We start from the raw sequence: 25,398 nt of genomic DNA, 5'->3' as shown, positions 1-25,398 counted from the left end.
TTTTCTCCTAGTTTTTTATTTCAATAGTCAACCAAGTAATATCCTGCATTATTACTTTACCTGTTACAGAAGAAAATTCACTTGCTGGTTCTTATTTTCTGCTGTGCTTTAAAAATGGTGAATAAATAGTGCAAATAGGTAATGATTTTGAAAGTGAAAGACAGTGTTAGTCCCTCAGTCGTGTGCAACTCTTTGCCATCCTGTGGACTGCAGCCTACCAGGCTTCTCTGTCCATCAGATTCTCCAGGCAAGAATACTGGAGTGGGTAGCAATTTCATTCTCCAGGGAATCTTCCCAGTCCAGGGATTGAACCCGAGTCTCCTGCATTGCAGGCAGATTCTTTACCATCTGAGCCATCTAACATGGGGATTTTTTTTTTTAATATTAATTTAGAGAAAGGATATGTTTTTTTAAGTATTTATAAATACAAGCACATAGATAAGAAAGAGAGAAGGGAGGGAGGGAGGAAAGAGTGAGGGGAGAGAGGAAGGGAGGGTAAAAGAAAGATATCATGGAGAAGTTAACAGTTCATGTGAAAATGTAAATTAAAAGCAACCCAAACACATTCTCTAAGACTCAGAGTAAAGTCTAAGAGTCTTGTAAAGGAATATCCTTTTGAAAGCCCAGATCCTGTAGACTGAGGCAAACTTTTCTGATGAGAGATCTTGTCTTTGTTATTATCCCATTGGGTAAAAAGAACTCTTAATTGGCCATATTAGAAATCCAAAAGTTCAGAAATTCTCAAGAGAAATTGCTCATCTTAGGGTTTAATTGAGAATTTTATTCTTTCTTTCTCCTCTTCCTGCCTGAGCCCCAAAGCCTGTATTTAAAGGTTAATTAGTATTCGGTCTCGTCGTAATTGCTGATGATGCTGAAAGACGTTGCCCTGAGGAAATATTAATAACATTTTTTAAATGGGAAGGATTTTCTCTGACTTCTCATAGGGTTAAATATGCCCATCATTTGCTAAGAAGAAAGATCCCAAATAGGCACTTCAACTAATGCCATTCAGCATTACAAGGGATCACGTATTGGACTGACCAGGGTATAATATGCAAATGTCAGTGGGGACCAGGCCAGTAACAAACTAAAAGAGGTGGCCCTTAATAACATGCAGGCACATCAAATCATGACGAGACTGTCTGTCCTGCATTTAGCCAGAAGTCCATCCAGTGGTCACAATTGCTTCTGAGCACTGGCCAGTTGTTATCATCCAGGAATCCTGGTCCACTGCTACAAAACTTTTCACAAGATGTTTAAAATTGAGAAATTTTCTTTTTTTGAATCTCCATAATTCTAATGTTGACTCTCACTTTTTAAACACAGTAAAGGCCAAAGGTGATAAGCCTTAAATGTAAATGGGGGCCATGTGGGTTTTGTGTTTACATTTAATCTGGCTCAAGACTTAACAGGCTGTGCTGTCCAGTATGGTAGCCAGTAGCCAAATGTGTCTGCGTATGTTTAAATCAGTTCAACTAAGAATTCAATTCCTCAATCATAGCAGCCTCGTTTCAAATGCTCATTAGCCACACATAGCTAATAGCTACTGTATTGGACACACAAATGGACATTTCTGTGCTTGCAGAAAGTTCTCTTGGACAGCAATGCTCTACTTTGATCCTTGTTGGATCCACAGCTCTTTTCTATAAATGTTCTTCTGTTTTATTCTCAGCACAAGGAAGAAACCGGAATATAATTCTCTTCCAGCTTTATATAATAAGTAAGCAATTTTAATGAAGTACAGGGGAGGACTCTTGGATATACACATTGTAAGGACTACATAGCACTGCAAAATGCACATTTTCAGGCAGTAGTTTCTCCCTTTTTAAGTAGTGTTTGCTGTAATGGAGTTAGCTTGCATGTGTTTAATTTATTGGAATTCCACTAACTGCATCCAGTATAAGAAAGAAAAAATAATAATGGACTAATTTCTGCCCATCATTTGTCCAGGGAGTAAATGCAAGGTGTTTACTTGTTATCTAAAAACACACATCCTTGCAGACACACAAATGTAATACTGTACATAGGACCACATACAGTTTATAGGGTAGAGCATACATAGCGTATGTATTATGTGTATGTGATACATTATATTAATACAATATGACTGTATTTAGTATATCTTTGATTGTATGCAGTTTGTCCCTTTATTCTTCTAAAGTCTGCCAGGTTACTAGGCTCAATTCTCTGTTTATCCTCTAGTTCAACTTCCCTTGGCATCCCGACTTCTCTAGCTGATGAGCTCTGGTCCCCAAACCCACAGTCAGTTTTACTAAGAGCAATGAAATGCTTACATGGTTGAAATGATTGCAAACACTAAGTAGAAAGAATGTCTATGGTGCCTGATGGCAAGTAGAGGTAGGCATTTTAAACTTGATTATGCTACTATCTTTCCGATGAAGCCTTTTAGATACCCTCAGAGCTGGGTTCCATGTTCCCACCATGCACTACCCATTGTACCTATGCCTTCCTGGATTATGAAATTTACTAAAATGAATTATACTTGCCTGGTTGAATGTAACTCCCTTAAGGTGAAGACAGTTCTTTCTTCATCCTTCATTCAAAATGCTTAGCAAATAGTGAAAGCTAAATGGGCGGCATGAATAAAGAAATGGGATGAAGTTAACTGGGAGGAAACAGAGACAGTTTGGGATTAGGTTTTATTTCAGGAGTCAAGAGTGTCATGAAGCATCACAGGAACAGAAGCAATCTATAGATTCTTCTATAGGATATTCTTAAATTTGGATTGAGGCCTTCTTTTTGGCTCTATTTTGAGACAGATTGCCCTTGAAGTGGCAAAGATGACTGCCTAGGTCTACTTACATCCTCCACACAATAGTAACTGGAAAAAGAGGAAATCTTTCCCATTAGTGTTACCAAAAGCTCTGAATGGTGTCAGAAAAACATGAAATAAAAACACAGCTGATACTGTCAGTAGTCAGAACCCAGGAGATATGTAGAGGTTAGATTTTAGATATTAAAGATGGTAGTTGAAAAATTAACATATTTTTGTTGTTGTTATGTTTTTGTCATGAGGCAAGAAGGAAGGAAAACACATACTGATCAAACACTAGTTAAATCAACTGGATCACAGTTGTATTCCTAACTAATCTCTAAGGCCTGAAATGGGGAATGGGCTCAGTGGCCATGCGTGAGTCCTGGGAGGCATGGCCTCTCCAGAGGAGAATGGGAAAGATGCTGCCAGTAAAAGCTGAAATGGAAGCAGAGATGGCAGAAAGAGCAGCCATCTTTTTTGATTCTTTTCAGAATAATATAAAGATAATCACTGGTCAATCTGAGCTAGGCTTTACCTATATAAGCTGAATAGTTAAATTGTTTTTAATCCCAGTGTAGGTCTAATCTCTTTTTATGTCTTTTTTTATTATATGATTAAAATTTATCAATGAGTGGGAATCTCTGTCATGAAACACATTTTAGAAACTTGATTTTTAAAAACACAGCATCACAATTTAACTCATTTGTATCTTCACTAATTATTGCTGAAGCCTAACTAGTTATTTTTAGATAAAGTATTGAATATGCAAATTCAGGCATTCATTCTTTCAAGGGCTGCAATTATTCTCATCACTTCAGTAAACATATTAACAAACATTGCATTTGAACACAAATGCATTTGCTTATTAACTTGAAAGCTGCATCCAAAACCACAAATTGCTTCTGTGATTAAATTCCTAATTTTCCTGTCAAACCCTAAATAAAGTATTGCCTGTTGATTTAACAAGTGTTTAATGTGGGCATATTTTCAAAACCCAGCCCCAGCTTCTTAAAGAATTTAGTAAATTATTTTGCCTTTTTCTTTGTTCTTCATCAAAGTCTAATATGTAACATTTGTTTTTCTCTGGAATATTGCTTATGTTTCCATTTTCCTGACCAAACTTTATAAGTTGGTGTAGATACCTTGAAGAATACTACAATCAATCATGAAATGAATTACATCCTGAGATTATTTTGAAACTACCTGATGTCACTCAATTTATTGTCACTGAGTTTTGTTAAGTTTCTATTTCAAAGGGTGATATTCTCTAGCCTTTTATTACAGAGTTTTAGTGGAAGATCCAAGTTAGGATTTACTACCTTAAATTAAACTTACAACAAGATATATCCATGTTTATCTTCATGATTCTCATTCCATACTAGTGTGGTTTTGTGTAAAGAGGTTGCCATATCCAATAATAACTAGTATGCTAACTAAATAATAACTAGATGGTAGTGAAAATAATTGTACATGCATTCCCTTCTTTGAGATATTTATTGATAATATGGATGACCACAGTGAAAGGGATGACCTTATGGAGGCTAGGATGGCTAGGTTGGAGGGTAAAATAAGATTACTTCATTCAGGAAACTTCTGTGAGCACCTAGTGTGCTCACCTACCTGTTACTACTGATGGTAGGAATTCAGCAGTGATCGATAGCATGCCTATATGGTTTGAAAATACCTTTCAACACTTAAGAATTTAGGCTTTTTATGTTAATTTAACTCATTGTTACATAAACTTCTGTTTGCACACAAACATACACAGAACCTTACGCACAGTTGGTTCTCTGTATTGGAAGGCAGTGATTCATATACTCCCCATTATTGATGATTCTGTTATTTCTTAGAAGTCACAATTACTGTTTCCATCACTTAAAACTAATAACTGCCAGTTGAAATATCCCCACCTCATGCTTTATACTTAAGATTCAAAAACTGTTAACCCAAGGGCCTGTACAATATCTTAAAGAAATTGTAGGCCAGTAACAGCTTCCTGTTGTATAGAGTGTGTAACTGAAATTTAGAAATGGACTGATCCAATCCATACTACCTCAGGTCAGCTGGCAGAGTAAGTGGCCAGAAATTCTTCTGGAACTGCAACTTCTTCCAGAATCTGAACTTCGAGTTATTGACCTAGAAACAAATTCACATATAAGCTCCACATCAAGCAGTTAAAGGGGTTGAGAGCCTATTGCTTGAGAATCAGAGTTGTGAAACATGAGTAATAAACCATTTCTCACTTGTGGATTCTAAAAGCAAATCCTAATTCATGTAGAATGAGCGTTTGAACACTGAAAGCTGACAGTGAACTTACAAGATCATTCAAGAGTGTTACAAGATGATGATTATGCAAAGGTACTTAATCTTGTGACATTTACCACTGAACTAAAGCTACAAGGTTAGTCTGCTTCTAGAGCACAGTGTAAATGTTATATGATTGAAATGCTAGTGTACATCACCCCAGGAGCCCCAGAGCTGTCTTCTTTTGCTCCAAATCACTGCATTAAGCTTTTCAGAATGAAATGGGAATATGCAGATTTTACTTTTATGAAGTTTTAAACGATTTCCATATTTCAAAAAGTATTTCATTCTGAGACTTTAAAGTCCTAAGGAACTTCAAAATTCCTTCATAAAGATAGACATTTTCAACTTTCACAAAGGATTGTGCGTGTTCAAAGCTAAAAGGCAGTGTCTGCTTCTGAAAACTTCCCAAATTTATGGCCTAAATGCACCATTTACCTGTCACTGTCTTACCAATGTGCATGATGTTCACGAACTCTGGACAGCTGGGTTACAATTTACTGCAAAGAAATGTAGTCTAATTTGTAGATTTATTAGACACATTCTTTGTGGAAGGAGTATGTTTGTGTACCTTCAATTTTCCTGATTATTTCCTATACAAAAGATTCTACTGAAAATATTCAGAAATGAATTTCTGTATTAGGAAGTGAAGTGCACTATTTTCTTAGAATAAAATATCCTTTGGATGCCCAGCCTCACGGGTTGCTTACACATTGCAGAATTTAAAAACAACCCTTTTGAATCAACATATTTTTAACAAGAAGAAAAGCAACCCATGTATAATAAGATATTGAGAAATTTTATATCACCTGGAGATGAGTTCCATTTAATGATGAATAGTATTAAGAAGGAGAGAAATAATTATATTACTTTGTTAAAAGAAAATTAATCATCTTCTGAATATCTCAAGTATATCTTCACTGTGATGAATTTACTAAAACAAATGCAGTTATAATTTCGTTACAGCAGAAACATATGTACAAGAGCAGTTTTGGCCTTTCTGCACAGTAAAATAATTTAGAGATTGTGTCTATATGACAAAGAGTGAGATAACATAAGTAAGAAACATTCATGCATAATGTAGGAAATGTTTTCCATTTTGGCTCTTCAGTCAAAACTTAGAGATATGATAGCTTTTACATCTTAGATGCTTACTGAAATAAGGTGTTTTCCCACGTATTTTATGATCTCTTAAATCTTTCCAGCTATTAAATAGACAAGAAGAAGTGCTTCTATATATTTTTATTTATCTGTACAATTTTCCACATAGCCATTGTACCTTTATTATTCATCAGCTAAACACGAAAACAGAATTTTCAAATGAAGCCATCAGGCTTGCTTCATCAGGCCATAAACATTCTAGACTTTGGAGCTGAAACCTTTTTTCCTTGATACACACTGTTCTTTGTAGATAACAAAGCCACAAGTACCATTTGTCATGAGAGTTCTCCATTCAAACGTGTGTGAAATTAACTGCATTTTTCCTGCTTTGCATTTAGAGGAGTTCTCCGCTTCTTCCTCCACAAGCCATTAAAGAACTTAGTAACTAGCAAACCGTTTGCAGCTTAAAAATTCAGCCCACCTACTTGTGATTTACTGTCAGATTTATTCTTTGAAGGTCAAGCCCAGCATGTGTTTCATCCCACGTTTCACTGGCTTCTAAGTCAGGTACAAATGCAGATAAACCATATGTGGAAGACACAGTTCATTCCACATGAGAGGAGATGACCCAAAGCATTGAATCAAACAGGTTGCATTTAACCAACATACACTCTCTGAGGATGGAAGAAAAGAAAAACAAAGCAAATGGATGGACTTGCAGACTTGGATGGAAGCTCCTCCGATGTTAACACTGGTGCCAGTCTATTTGCTGGATGACTACCATGAGTCACTGGTTTTATATACACTGTTTAATAAATTGATCGATTGATGGTTGTTGTTGTTCAGTGGCTCAGTTGTGTCTGACTCTTTGCAACCTCATGGGCTGCAGCATGCCATGCTTCCCTGTCCTTTACCATCTCCCAGAACTTGCTCAAGCTCATTGTCCGCTGAGTCAGTGATCCCATCCAACCATCTTATCTTCTGTCATCCCCTTCTCCTCGTGCCTTCAGTCTTTCCCAGCATCAGGGTATTTTCTAAAGAGTCAGCTCTTCGAATCAGGTGGCCAAAGTATTGGAGCTTCAGTTTCAGCATCAGTCCTACCAATGAATATTCAGCTTTGATTTCCTTTAGAATTGACTTGTTTGATCTCCTTGCAGTCCAAGACACTCACAAGAGTCTTCTCCAACACCACAGTTCAAAAGCATCCATTCTTTGGCGCTCAGCTTTCTTTATAGTCCAACTCTCACATCCATTCATGGCTACTGGAAAAATCATACATTTGACTATATGGGGCTTTGTTGGCAAAGTAACGTCTCTTCTCTTTAATATGTTATCTAGGTTTGTTATAGCTTTTCTTCCAAGGAGCAGGCATCTTTTAATTTCATGGCTGCAGTCACCATCTGCAGTGTTTTGGGAGACCAAGAAAGTAACGTCTGTAACTGTTTCCATTGTTTCCTCTTCTGTTTGCCATGAAGTGATGGGACCAGATGCCATGATCTTCATTTTCTGAATGTTTTCAGGCAGCTTTTTCACTCTCCTCTTTCACCTTCCTCAAGAGGTCCTTTGGTTCCTCTTCCCTTTCTAACATAAGGGTGGTGTCATCTGCATGTCTGAGGTTATTGTAATTTCTCCTGGCAATCTTGATTTAAGCTTGTGTTTCATCCAGCCCTGCATTTTGCATGATATACTCTGCATATAAGTTAAATACGCAGGTTGACAATATACAGCCTTTACATACTCCTTTCCCAATTTGGAACTAGTCCGTTGTTCCATGTCCCATTCTAACTGTAGCTTCTGGACCTGCATAGAGATTTCTCAGGAGGCAGGTAAGGTTGTCTGGTATTCCCATCTCTTTAAGAATTTTCCACAATTTGTTGTGATCCACACAGTCAAAGGCTTAAGCATAGTCAATGAAGCAGAAGTAGATGTTTTTGTGGAATTCTCTCACTTTTTCTACAGTCCAATGGAGGTTGGCAATTTATCTCTGGTTCTTTTGCCTTTTCTAAATCCAGCTTGAGCATCTGGAAATTCTCAGTTCATGTACTGTTGAAGCCTAGCTTGGAGAATTTTGAGCATTACTTTTCAAGCATGTAAAATGAGGGCAATTGTGTGGCAGTTTGAATGTTGTTTGCCATTGCCTTTCTTTGAGATTGCAATGAAAAAGGACCTTTTCCAGTCCTGTGGCCCTGATGAGTTTTCCATAATTGCTAGCATACTGAGTGCAGCATTTTCACAGCATCATCTTTTAGGATTTGAAATAGCTCAGCTGGAATTCCATTACCTCCACTAGCTGTTGGTAGTGATGTTTCCTAGGGCTCAGTTGACTTTGCATTCCAGGATGTCTGGCTCTAGGTGAGTGATCACACCATCATGGTTATCTGGGTCATGAAGATCTTTTTTTAATAGTTCTGTGTATTCTTGCCACCTCTTCTTAATGTCTTCTGATTCTGTTAGGTCCATACTGTTTCTGTCCTTTATTGTGCCTGTCATTGCATGAAATATTCCCTTGGTATCTCTAATTTTCTTGAAGCGATCTCTAGTCTTTCCCATCCTATTGTTTTCCTCTATTTCTTTTCATTGATCGCTTAGGAAGGCTTTCTTATGTCTCCTTGCTATTCTTTGGAACTGTGCATTCAGATGGGTATATCTTTCCTTTTCTCCTTCACCTTTGCTTTACTTCTTTTCTCATCAGTTTGTAAATAAATTGATAGAAGATGATACTGTCTTCATTTTACATGTTGATATCTTAAGGTTTGGTGGAGTTTGGTTAATTGCTCATGGTCACATGATGAGTTCAACCCATAAACCAAGGAGCACTTGGTTATGAATCTTGTTTCCGTTCATTTTGCTGTTAATGGTAGGGTTGGATAGAGACTGGGACTAGACACGGGGGAGGGGCAGGAACTGAGAAACAGAAAAAAGGCTTCTCCCACAATGTAAGCTCCATGAAGGAGCTTTTTCACCGCTTCCTTAGAGCCTGGACACATAGGCACTCAGAGGTGGCTTAGATCTTAAATAATCTGCTTGCATTGTGGGAGACCTGGGTTTAATCCCTGGGTCAGGAAGATCCCCTGGAGAAGGGAATGGCAACCCACTCCAGTATTCTTACCTGGAGAATCCCATGGACAGAGGAGCCTGGTGGGCTACAGTCAATGGGGTTGCAATGAGTGACATGACTGATCAACTAACACTTTTCTTTTACCTTTCAAATATTTTTTGCCAAGAAGGGATGAAGGGAGAGAGGGAGGAAGGGTAGAATGAAGAAGGAAAGAAGGAAGGACGGTTGATTTTTCTAATAATAGTTCTTTAAAATGAAATAGGATAAATCAAGATTGGGTAACTCTTATCTGTGTCCCTCATAGGCAGTTCATGGTTACTTCTTGGGGATATTATAGACCAGTTTTTCCAAACTTGAATGGGCCTATTAAACACTGGCAGCTCTCACTAAGATGCCAATTTCTGGTTTAGTAGACCTTTATAGACTCTAAGATTCTGCATTTCGTGCATACTCTCGGATGATAATGGGGGTGCTCATGACCTTGGTCTGCAGACCACCTTGTGTATGAGTGCAGAGTATTCAGAAAGAATGTGGATAAACAATTTTCCTTAATTTCCTTTTCTGAGTTTCCATAGTTCTAGGATTTGGGCAGGAATAAAATGAAGAAGGGTTATAAGGTGTTTACAGTCCCATTTCAGAATTCTAAGGGCAAGATTAAAGTTCAAATAGAAGAAAGTAATCTAAAAGACTCATGCAAATATAGACTTGCCTTGAGAAGGATCATATAAGAGAGTTAGTGTACAAGCCAAGCAAAATCAAACTAATAGTAAAAATCTGCCACAAATGAAAAAGCAGTTATGGCGTTTCTATTTCTTTATCATTTTGTTCTTTTAAGCTCAGAAGAAAAGATATGAGGCTTCCAGATTTTCCTCTTAATTTCAGAATGGTTCTTTAAACCTAGGAGTCTTGTATGTGAATATAAAAGAAAAATCAAGGAAGTCTTAATTTTTAAGATGAGCAAATGATAAAATACTACTTTGATCAATTTCTTAGCATTAAATTTTTTTATGTTCTACTATTTCAGGTATAGAAAATGATACAAACATATAGGGAAGTGTAATGATGAATATCCATGTAACCCAGTTTAGGAAATCAAACCTAAAAAGCTAAATTTCCCAGTGTTTGCTCTGTAACCCTTTCTCACTTTTTGCTCTGTGAAAGGTCTAAAATACCTTAAACTTGAAGTGTTTTGTTTTTATACATTTTAAAACATGTTTAATACTCCCTTAATATTACTTTATATCTTATAAAACTTTTTATACATAGTACCAAACTGCATTTTGAAAAAATGTTTTCACCTTTGTAAGGCTTTTCTATGTTTACAAAATGTCATACATTTTTCACAGCTATATGATATTTCATTTAACTTTATGCGCTTTGATTTGTGATAGTGTTCACATTTCACAATACTTTATGTGCTTTCACAATGCTACTATTTCCAGGTTAAATATTTGGTATATTAATACAGTTTTTACATGACATGGTTAAAAATCTCTGGGCCAGAATTAAAATGGATAGTAGTTCTGATCTGTAATTAAGAGTTTGGAGAAATTTGACAACAGCTCACTCAGCTGTTTTATTGAAATTCTCATCTGTAAAATGGGTGTTTTATTACCCATTTTCTGAAAGTTATTATAAAGAGGAATTGAGATGATTGTTAACATAATACCCTGAAATTTATAGACCTGATACCAATGTAATTTTCTTATAAATCAAGTCTTCTGGCAGGTCGATGACTTTATACAATGGATGTGTTCTTGAGATTGTGGGATATTTAATGAGTTTTTAAACGTAATGTCTACTTTTTACTTTCACATGTCAGATATGCTTACTGTTTAAAAAAATTCTTTTTTTTCTGTTTAAAAACTCTTGTTTAAAAACCAACTACTTTGTTTTTCTCTTTTGGCTTCCCATTGATAAATATGGCTCTCAGGTTAGTGCTTTTACTGTTTCCGACCCTCCAGGTGGCATTTAGGGTCTTTCAGCACAGTGCACCATTTAGTAAATAGCTCTGTGATGGCTTAGACGAGCCGAAGGTGCCTCGGGGACAGGTTTTTACCCAGACAAATTGAAATGGATAGTTGAACACTTACCAATTAATTTATTAAATGTGCTCAGTCAGTCTGGATAAATCAAAGAAATGTGCTTCCCCCTTCTTCATTGGCAGCATGAGACTGGCCTGAAGTATTTGAGATAATGACCTCAACTTTCTACTTCATCTTTGCCTATGCAGACCTGGACTAATTTTCCCCCTAGTGAACAAACTAAATTATTTTCACCTCTTCAGAAAATCTTGAAAACTTTCAGCTTTTACGTACTACTCTGTTATGCTTTCTGGTATAATTTAACCTTTTGTTTCTGTTTAAACAAAACAAAACAAAACTGGGGCATCTTTGATTTCCAGTTATGTAACAATTGAATGATACATTTATCCCCTTTCATTTATAAGAGAGCTGATGTTTAAAGTAGATTCTATAATGTAGGTTTTTTTTTTTTTTTCAAAGATTATACTAAGGGAGAAACCCTGGAAATTTGTTTTACAGATGGCAGCTGAATGGAAGCGATATTGATTTGAGTATGGAGTATCGTTATAAGCTGATCAGAGGAAGTCTTGTGGTTATTAACCCCAACAGAAATTGGGATACAGGAAATTATCAATGCTTTGCCACAAATTCAGTCGGGACAATTGTCAGCAGAGAAGCTAAGCTCCAGTTTGCCTGTAAGTGTATGTTTACACATGTAACAAATCCGACATTTAAAAATATAGAACTGACTTTGTGTGGTCATTTTGGATTTCAGAAACAGTATGAGGATTTTTATTAATTAAGGAAACAGGCTGAGAAATTAATTCAGTGTTTTTTTATCTCTATGTACTGTACAAGGCAGAGTTTAAAATGTGTGTGAATGTGGATATATGTGTGCATGCCTGTTTTCTGTTTGACTATTTTGTAAGGATTCTGTTTAAGGGAGGAAAAAGAATCTAGTTAAGGACGTGTTTATTCATTAGTTACTCTGTGCTTTGTACTATATTAGAACTAAAAAGAATATGAACAAATTGTCAGTCATGACCTTTGCTCTGGCAGAACATTGAAATTAGAGAATTACATCTAACAAATCTGAAAATATAAAGGAACAAAGAAAGTGAGAAAGAAAAGAATGTAACATATCTTTGACCTCCATTGAAGTTTTGCCCAGCTCACGATGACCTTTAGTGTAACCCCCTTGAGGTCTGGCTCTAGAGACAGAATCTGTACCATGTTAATTGGACCAGGGTGAACCCATATCCCATCCTGAGGAAATCACATGCTCTTTAGCTGGGAATTTAGAATTGAGACCAAAGACCTAATTTAATCTTTATCTTCCTGTGTATATTAGATCATTTTCTACTTTTTCTTTATTTTTACTGGTTTGTCTTCCTTTGTTTTTGTCATGTTTAGTATATAATGCATATCATCATTACCTTGGTTCTAAGATTTCTTTTAGTTCTTTACACCTCAGGTATTCCGAAATTAGAATGCACATGTTCTAATAATGTGGCAGTAGTCTTCCCCCACTGCCACAGGCCATTAATAAATTGATGATGTGTCATTAAATGCATGGCTTATTCTTTTGCTTTCTGTTTTTATAATGGCAGTGGTTGGTTTTATTCCTGCCATTATATTCTGTGTGTTGTTTTTTTCATACTTCTTGCTCTTTCACTTCTTTTATTTTCATTTTATTCTCTCTCTTTGAATATATATATATATATATGTATTTTTTTTAACCTGTATCTTCTCTGGGTATTTTGATAGTTTGCAGGAGACCCGGTTTGATTCTTGGGTCAGAAAAATCCCCTGAAAAAGGGATAGGCTACCCACTCCAGTATTCTTCAGCTTCCCTGGTGGCTTAGTCGATAGAGAATCCACCGTCAATGCGGGAGACCTGGGTTCTATCCCTGGGTTGGGAAGATCCCCTGGAGGAAGGCATGGCAAGCCACTCCAGTGATCTTGCCTGGAGAATCCCCATGTACAGAGGAGCCTGGCAGGCTGTAGTCCATGGGGTTACAAATAGTTGAACACTGAGCAATTAAACACAGCATAGCATATGTGTATATACATATACACACACACATACATACATATATATGTATATATATATATTTAATTTTCCAGCATGTAGCTTGGTTTAGATCTCTTAATTTTCTTTGCTTAGAACTTGAAATTTTATTTTATTATACTTACACATCCCATAAAGCATTTAGGAAGTTTTTGCGTCTCTATTAGTTGTATGTTTGATTTCTTTATATTCTTAAAATGGTCAGATCAGATCAGATCAGATCAGTCGCTCAGTCGTGTCCGACTCTCCGCGACCCCATGAATCACAGCACGCCAGGCCTCCCTGTCCATCACCAACTCCTGGAGTACACTCAAACTCATGTCCACAGAGTCAGTGATGCCATCCAGCCATCTCATTCTCCGTCGTCCCCTTCTCCTCCCGCCCCCAACCTTTCCCAGCATCAGAGTCTTTTCCAGTGAGTCAACTCGTCGCATGAGGTGGCCAAAGTATTGCAGTTTCAGCTTTAGCATCAGTCCCTCCAATGAACATCCAGGACTGATCTCCTTTAGAATGGACTGGTTGGATCTCGTTGCAGTATAAGGGACTCTCAAGAGTCTTCTCCAACACCACAGTTCAAAAGCATCAATTCTTCGGCGATCAGCCTTCTTCACAGTCCAACTCTAACATCCATACATGACCACAGGAAAAACCATTGCCTTGAGTAGACGGACCTTGGTTGGCAAAGTAATGTCTCTGCTTTTTAATATACTATCAAGGTTGGTCATAACTTTCCTACCAAGGAGCAAGAGTCTTTTAATTTCATGGCTGCAATCAGCATCTGCAGTGATTTTGGAGCCCCAAAAAATAAAGTCTGACACTGTTTCCACTGTTTTTCCATCTATTTCCCATGAAGTGATGGGACCAGATGCCATGATCTTTGTTTTCTGAATGTTGAGCTTCAAGCCAACCTTTTCACTCTCCTCTTTCACTTTCATCAAGAGGCTTTTGAGTTCCTCTTCACTTTCTGCCATAAGGGTGGTGTCATCTGCATATCTGAGGTGATTGATATTTCTCCCAGCAATCTTGATTCCAGCTTGTGCTTCTTCCAGCCCAGCGTTCCTCATGATGTACTCTGCATATAAGTTAAATAAACAAGGTGACAATATACAACTTTGACGTACACCTTTTCCTATTTGGAACCAGTCTGTTGTTCCATGTCCAGTTCTAACTGTTGCTTCCTGACCTGCATACAGGTTTCTCAAGAGGCAGGTCAGGTGGTCTGGGATTCCCATCTCTTTCAGAATGTTCCACAGTTTATTGTGATCCACACAGTCAAAGGCTTTGGCATAGTCAATGAAGCAGAAATAGATGTTTTTCTGGAACTCTCTTGCTTTCTCCATGATCCAGCGGATGTTGGCAATTTGATCTCTGGTGCCTCTGCCTTTTCTAAAACCTGCTTGAACATCTGGGAGTTCACGGTTCACATACTGAGGAAGCCTGGCTTGGAGAATTTTGAGCATGACTTTACTAGCGTGTGAGATGAGTGCAATTGTGCGGTAGTTTGAGCATTCTTTGGCATTGCCTTTCTTTGGGATTGGAATGAAGACTGACCTCTTCCAGTCCTGTGGCCACTGCTGAGTTTTCCAAATCTGCTGGCATATTGAATGCAGCACTTTCACAGCATCATCTTTCAAGACTTGAAATAGCTCAACTGGAATTCCATCACCTCCACTAGCTTTGTTCGTAGTGATGCTTTCTAAGGCCCACTTGACCTCATATTCCAAGATGTCTGGCTCTAGGTCAGTGATCACGTTATCGTGACTATCTTGGTCGTGAAGATCTTTTTTGTACAGTTCTTCTGTGTATTCCTGCCACCTCTTCTTAATATCTTCTGCTTCTGTTAGGTCCATACCATTTCTGTCCTTTATCGAGCCCATCTTTGCATGAAATGTTCCCTTGGAATCTCTAATTTTCTTGAAGAGATCTCTTGTTTTTCCTATTCTGTTGTTTTTCTCTATTTCTTTGCATTGATCACTGAGGAAGTCTTTCTTATCTCTCCTTGCTATTCTTTGGAACTGCATTCAGAAGCTTAAATATTTCCTTTTCTTCTCTCTTCTTTTCACAGCTATTTGTAAAGCCTCCTCAGACAGCCATTTCGCTCTTTTGCATTTCTTTTCCATGGGGATGATCTTGGTCCCTGTCTCCTGTACAATGTCACGAACCTCTGTCCAGAGTTCATCAGGCACTCTATCAATCAGATCTAGTCCCTTAAATCTATTTCTCACTTCCACTGTATAATCATAAGGGATTTGATTGAGGTCATATCTGAATGGTCTAGTGGTTTTCCCTACTTTCTTCAATTTAAGTCTGAACTTCGCAATAAGGAGTTCATGATCTGAGCCACAGTCAGCTCCTGGTCTTGTTTTCGCTAACTGTATACAGCTTCTCCATCTTTGGTTGCAAAGAATATAATCAATCTGATTTCGGTGTTGACCATCTGGTGATGTCCATGTGTAGAGTCTTCTCTTGTGCTGTTGGAAGAGGGTGTTTGCTATGACCAGTGCATTCTCTTGACAAAACTCTATGAGCCTTTGCCCTGCTTCATTCCGTGCTCCAAGGCCAAATTTGCCTGTTACTCCAGGTGTTTCTTGACTTCCTACTTTTGCATTCCAGTCCCCTATAATGAAAAGGACATCTTTTTGGGGTGTTAGTTCTAAAAGGTCTTGTAGGTCTTCATAGAACCGATTAACTTCGGCTTCTTCAGCATTACTGGTTGGGGCATAGGCCTGGATTACTGTAATATTGAATGGTTTGCCTTGGAAACGAACAGAAATCATCCTGTCGTTTTTAAGATTGCATCCAAGTACTGCATTTCGGACTCTTTTGTTGACCATGATGGCTACTCCATTTCTTCTAAGGGATTCCTGTCCACAGTAGTAGATATAATGGTCATCCGAGTTAAATTCACCCATTCCAGTCCATTTTAATTCACTGATTCCTAGAATGTCAACGTTCACTCTTGCCATCTCCTGTTTGACCACTTCCAATTTGCCTTGATTCATGGACCTAACATTCCAGGTTCCTATGCAATATTGCTCTTTACAGCACCGGACCTTGCTTCTATCACCAGTCACATCCACAACTGGGTATTGGTTTTGCTTTTGCTCCATCCCTTTATTCCTTCTAGAGTTATTTCTCCACTGATCTCCAGTAGCATACTGGGCACCTACTGACCTGGGGAATTCCTCATTCAGTATCCTATCATTTTGCCCTTTGTTACTGTTCATGGGGTTCTCAAGGCAAGTATACTGAAGTGGTTTGCCATTCCCTTCTCCAGTGGGCCACATTCGGCTGTGGTCCATGTGATCGGATCAACTAGTTTCCTGTGATTATGATTTCAGTGTGTCTGCCCTCTGATGCCCCCTAGCAATACCTACCGTCTTATTTGGGTTTCTCTTACCTTGGTTGTGGAAAATCTCTTCACAGCCGCTCCAGCAAAGTGCAGCCGCTGTACCTTACCTTGGACGAGGGGTATCTCCTCAAGGCCGCCCCTCCTGACCTTGAATGCGGAGTAGCTCCTCTCGGCCCTCCTGCGCCCGCGCAGCCACTGCCTGTTGGACCTGGGGTAGCTCCTCTCGGCCGCCGGCCCAGGCCTCAGGCGTGGGGTAGCTCCTCACGGCCGCACCTCTTTGTGTGGTTCAGTTCAGTTCAGTTCAGTCGCTCAGTCGTGTCCGACTCTCCGCGACCCCATGAATCACAGCACGCCAGGCCTCCCTGTCCATCACCAACTCCCGGAGTTCACTCAAACTCATGTCCACAGAGTCGGCGATGCCATCCAGCCATCTCACTATCCGTCGTCCCCTTCTCCTCCCGCCCCCAACCTTTCCCAGCATCAGAGTCTTCTCCAGTGAGTCAACTCGTCGCATGAGGTGGCCAAAGTATTGCAGTTTCAGCTTTAGCATCAGTCCCTCCAATGAACATCCAGGATTGATCTCCTCTAGAATGGACTGGTTGGATCTGCTTGCAGTATAAGGGACTCTCAAGAGTCTTCTCCAACACCACAGTTCAAAAGCATCGATTCTTCTGCGGTCAGCCTTCTTCACAGTCCAACTCTCACATCCATACATGACCACGGGAAAAACCATTGCCTTGACTAGACGGACCTTGGTTGGCAAAGTAATGTCTCTGCTTTTTAATATACTATCAAGGTTGGTCATAACTTTCCTTCCAAGGAGCAAGCGTCTTTTAATTTCATGGCTGCAGTCAGCATCTGCAGTGATTTTGGAGCCCAAAAAAACAAAGTCTGACACTGTTTCCACTGTTTTTCCATCTATTTCCCATGAAGTGATGGGACCAGATGCCATGATCTTAGTTTTCTGAATGTTGAGCTTCAAGCCAACCTTTTCACTCTCCTCTTTCACTTTCATCAAGAGGCTTTTGAGTTCCTCTTCACTTTCTGCCATAAGGGTAGTGTCATCTGCATATCAGAGGTTATTGATATTTCTCCCGGCAATCTTGATTCCAGCTTGTGCTTCTTCCAGCCCAGCGTTCCTCATGATGTACTCTGCATATAAGTTAAATAAGCAAGGTGACAATATACAGCCTTGACGTACACCTTTTCCTATTTGGAACCAGTCTGTTGTTCCATGTCCAGTTCTAACTGTTGCTTCCTGACCTGCATACAGGTTTCTCAAGAGGCAGGTCAGGTGGTCTGGGATTCCCATCTCTTTCAGAATGTTCCACAGTTTATTGTGATCCACACAGTCAAAGGCTTTGGCATAGTCAATGAAGCAGAAATAGATGTTTTTCTGAAACTCTCTTGCTTTCTCCATGATCCAGAGGATGTTGGCAATTTGATCTCTGGTGCCTCTGCCTTTTCTAAAACCTGCTTGAACATCTGGGAGTTCACGGTTTACATACTGCTGAAGCCTGGCTTGGAGAATTTTGAGCATGACTTTACTAGCGTGTGAGATGAGTGCAATTGTGCGGTAGTTTGAGCATTCTTTGGCATTGCCTTTCTTTGGGATTGGAATGAAGACTGACCTCTTCCAGTCCTGTGGCCACTGCTGAGTTTTCCAAATCTGCTGGCATATTGAATGCAGCACTTTCACAGCATCATCTTTCAAGACTTGAAATAGCTCAACTGGAATTCCATCACCTCCACTAGCTTTGTTCGTAGTGATGCTTTCTAAGGCCCACTTGACTTCACATTCCAAGATGTCTGGCTCTAGGTCAGTGATCACGTTATCGTGACTATCTTGGTCGTGAAGATCTTTTTTGTACAGTTCTTCTGTGTATTCCTGCCACCTCTTTTTAATATCTTCTGCTTCTGTTAGGTCCATACCATTTCTGTCCTTTATCGAGCCCATCTTTGCATGAAATGTTCCCTTGGAATCTCTAATTTTCTTGAAGAGCTCTCTTGTTTGTGTGGTAGAAAGGGATTATTTTTGTCTTATTTCTTGAAATACTTTTTATTTCAGGTTGTTCTTTCTATGAATTTCTGTTTCTGATTTATTGAAGCCACATCTGTTTGCTTGTATTATTCTGAAGATATAGTCAGTTTTCTAAGATGCCATTTTGGCTCTTAGAGGCAGTCTTTCTTCCTACTTCCATTTGGCCATCCCATTTTTATGCTTAAAACTTACGGAAGCAAATTTTGTCCAAAGTCAGCCTTTATACACACCTGTCAGTTGATTACCCTGAATTTGCAGAGGTCAGATGCACTTCTCTGATCTACAGGGGAAGGTGCAGTTTTCAGTCTTAATTTTGTATTGCCAGGAGTCTTTCCCAAAATACATTATTTCTTCTAACTGTGTTTAAGTAGGGGCTTCCTTGGTAGCTCAGCTGGTAAAGAATCCGCCTGCAATGCAGGAGACCCCCGATTGATTCCTGGGTCAGGAAGATCCGCTGGAGAAGGAATAGGCTATCCACTCCAGTATTTTTGGGCTTCCCTGGTGGCTCAGCTGGTAAAGAATCAGCCTGCAATGTGGGAGACCTGGGTCCAGTCCCTGGGTTGGGTAGATTCCCTTGAGAAGGGAACAGCTACCCACTTCAGTATTTTGTCCTGGAGAATTCTATGGACTACCCCTGGAGTCACAAAAGAATCGGACACTGAATAACTTTCACATATTTAAGTATATTTCTTAATACATATAGAAATACTGGAGTATATTTTTACTGCATGTTATACCTTTTCTGATATCTGAAAAAATATCATTAACTTACAAGTTTTTCCTTAGTCTGTTCTTCCAATATCTGAAAAAGTATCATTAACTTACAAGTTTTTCGTCAGTCTATTCTTCCTGGAGAATATAACTTGTTTGGAAATACTTCTGAAAGTATATCATGCCTCTTGCAGTCTGCCCCTACTTCATGGCCAGTAATTTATAGGCAAAGTGGGATAAAGTTGTTGAGTCTGGGATTTTATTTTACTCCACTTAGAAGCTGATAAGCTAGCCTGTTGCTCTTTTATGGATGCTACCAGAAGACATGATTTCCTGGGTCAGTAAAAAAGAGGTTTATTCCTCACCACATAGCAAGCTTGGTGCTTCAATTCCCTTTGCCCCCAGGTCCCACAGAGGTGATAGGATTTAGCCAGGATGGATGCTGCATTCTAGAAGAAGCATTGAGTTTAGAGAATCCACCTCTTTTATAGCAAGCAGTAAGCAAGCCTGCTTTTCCTAGAGGGAGAGCTTGTCTTATCCCTCCTGGTTGCTCTCCAGAAACATTTCATGAGAAATGAGCCTGGTAAAGAATGATTGGGCCTTTCATTCTTGGCAAACCCAGAAAATCTTACAAGGAAGCAAGAGCACTTGAAGTGGATTGCTTCTCCCAACCAAGTTTTTCTATTTTTGGCTTGGTACTACTGTCCTTGAGTTTCTCTTTTGGGTGCATCCCATCAAGGTAAGCGTGGGGAGTAAGGTAAAGAATACCTTCCTATTTTTGTTGTGACTTCTCTCTTTCATAAAGAAAACCCAGAATGTATCATTTAGTCCCTTGGGTTTCCCTGCAGTTTATCCTCATTTGCCTCATAAGTTTTATTTTCTCATATGCTTGGCATGTGATTGCTTTTGTGGTTTTTGACATACAGTGATATTCTTTAGTCTTGTTTGCTTTGTAATTTTTTTTGATGGTTTTACATGTGGTTTTTGGAAGTTTTGAAGAGCAATATTGGATATTCTTAGCCTGATGACTGATTGAGCTGAGAAGGTAAAAATGAATTTTTGAGGTACAGGCTGAGGTACAGGTTTCTGGTAAAGAAGCCAAAGAAGGTGGCAAAAAATGGAGAATATTTAGTACTCAGAGTTCCAAGTTACAAGGCATTAGAAAGCATTGCTTTCACTTGGAGGCCTTGAAGGGATGTAACACATTCACTGAAAGAAGGGGTTAATATGGAGACTTGTATTCCTCCAAGTATATCCTTCTAGGTACTCACGACTACAGGGGAGCCGTGACTGGTTTTGTCACAGGTAAACAATTAATGAAGTGTTGTTGTTGAAAAATGTTCTAATTGTTCACTATAGCTATGTTTGGAAGCTTAGTCATACTTCTTTGTTTCTGCCAGCCATGGAAAAATATATTCAAAATGTTCTTTGTGGAAAAATTAATAAATAACATTATCATCAATGCACCACTTTTAACACTGATAAAAATGCAATGAAATTTTATCTTACTGTTCAAGATGCTTAAAAACAGTATTTGTAATTAAATGAAGGTGAAAAGCTCATTCATAGTTTAAGCAGCCTGCTTTATGTAAGGATTCTTTATCCCTTTTAACAGAGTCTTTGTGGAACAATCACAAAATTTAGGGAGGGGGAAATACATGAAGTAATGCAGTGTTTGAATTGTAGACATTTTCTTAGTGAGTTGCTGTTACGTTGAATGTGTATGGTTTTTGAAGCTTTTAAAATATGTTTCCAGGTGTTTTTGACAGAATTTTAATTCCAACCACAAAATGTTAGGACAGTACCTCCAAAACTACAAATATCTTTGCTTTGTTGACAATTAGTTTTACTTCTCTTATTCTTGAATTTCCTGTCATTCTTTGTTAAAATGTTTTTATTTTACCTATTTCAAGGTGCAATACATCTTAATCGTGAATTATATTAGACATGCAAATGGTATGGAGAAAAGTATAAAGAAAGCCTGTGTAGCTACCATTTATCTTAAGATTTAAAAATTCAAAATACAATTAAACTTACCTGGTAACTCACCTTGATGGCATTTTCTTCTCTCTTAAGCTCCCTCTGAATAGGTGGTCACTGTTCTGAATTATATATATATATTTTAATTGTTTGAATAAATATGTATGTGTTTCTAAGCAACAGATAAAATTTTTACCTTTTTAATTTCTAAACTTTTATGTAATGACATCAAGCAGCATTCTTACATCTACACTATTTTTCATGTCAGCATTATATTTGTGAATATCTGTTGATATTTGTCAACATTTGTTGTTCTATATTTTAAATTGTGCAAATCTAGTGAATACAAATTGTATTTCACTTTTCATTTTTATTTTTAAATTAAAATATAATTTTGGTTTTAATTTGCATTTCTATAATTACAGTGAAATTAAGTTCATTTTAAGATATTTGTTGACCTCTTTTATGTTTCTGTTATCCAGATACTTTTTCACTGTATGGTAGTCTTTTTTGTTTTTAAACTTAAAGAGTTCTTTGTATATTCTGGATTAATCCTTTGCCAGTTATATACGTTTCTCCATTTTATTGGCTAGGTTTTTTATTTTTCCTTGATGCTGTCAAATGATGAACAGATGTTCTTAATTTTACATTCAAGTATTGATTTTTTTTATAGCTCATGTTCTCTCATGAGTTGTTTAAATTTTTTTCTGCCTTACCCTTAAATGGTAAAAACATTTTCTTAAATATACTTAAATATTAAAATGTACTTAAATATTAATAATATTCTCCTCTTTGCATTTAAGTCTTTAATTACCTAGAATTGGTTTTGTATATCTTGTGAGGTAGATTTACTAGATTTACTTGTTTATTTTATTTCAAGAGGGGAAATCAACTCTACCAGCTCTGCTGATGGCCATTCTTAACCAACTGTAAAGCAATGTGTGGTCATGTCTCTGGCTTTTTTGGAATTTTGTGTCAGAGAAATTGTATTATTTGAAAATAGTGTGAGTTTTTGGCTCCTTTTATAGCTTTTATATGAGTGCACTTTCTCTCACCCAGTACAGTGTTGAATAGGTAATTTGAGCGTGAATACCCCTGTCTTGCTCTTAATTTTCAAGAGTGAATAAGGTTGACATTTCACCATTTGATATGATGGTTAGTCTAGATTTCATAGATATGCTTTATCAAGTTAAGGCAGTTCTTCTCTGTTAGTTTTTAATCAGGAATTCTTTATTATTGTAAATGCTTTTCCTACATTTACTGAGATAGTCATTCTGTTTTTCTCCTTTAACCTGTTAATACAGTGAACCATTTTTATTATTAACAAACCTTCTAGTCCTGGGTTAGTTTCAGATTGGCTTTTATGTTTTTTTAATACTTGGGTGTTATTATCTGTAAGTATTTTGTTTCATATTTTGCACATATATTAATATAGGAGATTTTCTTTTCTTCTCTCATACTATACTTTTTTGGCTTTAGTATCAAAGTCATTTTTCTCTATAAATGGATTACTTCTTATTTTATATTCCCTATAAGATTTTGAAAAATATTGGAATTGTCTACTTCTTGAATAAGAAGTAAAACATACAAATAGAACTATTTGGGCTTGGAATTCTCATTCAGGAAAAATTTACCTATTGATTAAATCATTTGAATAGTTGTAGGACCAACCATACTGTCTCCTTCTTTGTGGTAAATTGTGTTTTTTCTTCTAGGAATTATATCCATTTGGTTTTTGTTTTCTAATGAATTGCGCAAAAGCTGTTTTGAAGCATCTTCTCAATCTTGTCTGTGCTTTATAAATAGATAACATTCCCTATTTCATTCTAAGTATTATTTTTTATCAAACCTTTCAGAATTTAATGTTATTCCTTGCTTTTGAATTTTTATACTATATGTCATTCATTTCACTCATATGTTTACTGTTCTTTCCAACTTCTTGGATTATTTGACTGTTCTTTTCTTAATCCCTTAAATTGTGTAGTTAACTCCTTACCTTCCCTACTTTCTAATTTAAATATGTATAACTTTAAATTTTTTACAGATTTAGCTGTAAACCAGTGTTCTGACTTGTAGCATATTTATTGGTTCAGTTTTATGGCTTCCCTGGTGGCTCAGACAGTAAAGAATCTGCCTACAATGTGTGATACCTGGGTTCAATCCCTGGGTTAGAAGGATCCCCTGAAGAAGGGAATGGCAACCCACTCCAGTATTATTGCCATGAATAGAGGTGCCTGGGGAGCTGCAGTCTCTGGGGTTGCAAAGATTTGGACATGACTGAGCAACTAACACTTTTCACACTGTCTATAAATTTTATGATTTCATTATTACTTTCTCTTGGATCCTGTCTATAAATTTTATGATTTCATTATTACTTTCTCTTGGATCCATAAATTGTCAGATGTATGTTTTTAAATTTCCAAACATATGGAATTTTTCTAGTCATCTTTGGTTACTGATTTCTAACCTAGTGGCCTATTGATAAGTGTCTTCCTTATGTTCTTTGAGTTAAAGTTGGCAATTGTGTTCAAATCATATATATCATATCATTAATGATGCTTTATCTAATTAATCTACCAGCTTCTCTCACAGCGATGGTAGATTTCTGTTTATCCTGATATTTCTTATTGTTTTGCTCTTTGTAATTAATAAATTATTGATGTATGAAAGTTTAGAATGGGTTTATTTTTGGTCAGTATGCGGTGACCCACTGTCTCTAATAAAGCATTTTGCCTTAAAGTTTAAATATTGACATATTAATATAGAAATGTTAATATTTGTGTTCTTTTCTTTGGACTGAGTGAGAATTTAATTTTCCTTCAGTACCATCAAATGTTATATACTCTATTTATTTTCTTATAGTAATCACCCTAGAAAATTTACTGGACATATTTAACAAATTCTAAACGTAATGTCTCCAACAATAGAAGAATTTCCAATATTTTCAACTGTATTTCCCTCCTCCTGGATGTTATATTAATATTATTGTTGTCCAGTAGTTTAGTTAAAATTTTTAACAGCATTAATTAGATATTATTGCTACTGTTTCTTTTATTTTCTAGTTTTTCTTTTATATCTGAAATAATGTAAGCCTATGCAAACTTCTATGGAGTTTGGGTGTTTCTTGTTTGTTTTCAAGAAAAATGTCAGACTTCTGCTCACATACTTTTTATTTCTCACATCCTTTTTATTTCTCCTTTCCTAGAGGGAACAACTTTCAACTTTTTGATTGGCTCTTGTTTACTTCATTTTTTGAAATAAGTTGCTTATTCACTACCTCTTGATTTTTCAATTTTAAGTACTACTGTTGGCCATCAAATTTGGTAGTTGATGCTTTAACGCTTTCATACCACCACCTTGCCACCACAGAAATGTAAGGTTGCCTCTCTATGAAGTTTATGAAAACAGCAGTATTTTTAAATTCATAGCTCATACAAAAACACAAAAATTAAAAATAGGGAAATCCACACTGTATTCCATTCACTGTACTTTGACTGGATAGAGTCCCAAGTGATGACAAGCACATTCTTCAACCCAATCCCCATTCAAACCTCCACAGAGAATAAGCATTTCACCTGCATCCAGTTTCCAGTGGTTAACATTTGAATATACATTTTATTACAGGCTTTTATTGGGTCAGAATTTGAATTAGGTCAATATTCAGTGTTTATATTACTCTGAATTTATAAATGATATTCAGAGCTGACTTATAGCACACTATAATTATGATTGTTTTCCTTCCATGCATAATTATTTTCCTACAAATTAGTAATCTTACTTTAAAATTTTCCATTTTTCTATGGTCTTATACTTATGTCTGCAGAAGGAAATGGCAACCCACTCCAGTATTCTTGCCTGGAGAATCCCATGGACCTGGGAGCCTGGCAGGCTACAGTCCATAGGGTCACAAGAATCGGATATGACTTAGTGACTAAAGAGAGAGAGAGATAGAGATACTTATGTCAGCCAAAATTTTGGCC

The 25,398-nt window shown here is 37.3% G+C and overlaps 1 protein-coding gene across 1 annotated transcript in view; it reads left to right on the top strand.

The window, feature by feature from the left end:
* Window positions 1-11,782: 11,782 nt before the first annotated feature.
* The window catches only part of CNTN3 (contactin 3), a 249,903-nt gene continuing 236,287 nt past the window's right edge, over window positions 11,783-25,398 (top strand). The window contains exon 1 of the mRNA XM_088831971.1: window positions 11,783-11,958. Coding sequence (XP_088688097.1) covers window positions 11,817-11,958 — 142 coding nt within the window. The 5' untranslated portion in view covers window positions 11,783-11,816. The remainder of the gene's footprint in view (window positions 11,959-25,398) is intronic.

The sequence above is a fragment of the Moschus berezovskii genome, chromosome 24 (assembly GCF_049115385.1).
Source record: "Moschus berezovskii isolate FMDL1 chromosome 24, NW_MosBer_1.0, whole genome shotgun sequence".
In the NCBI taxonomy this organism is placed as follows: domain Eukaryota; kingdom Metazoa; phylum Chordata; class Mammalia; order Artiodactyla; family Moschidae; genus Moschus; species Moschus berezovskii.
Note: the sequence above shows the minus strand (reverse complement) of the source record. Positions and strands in the feature narration are given on the sequence as shown.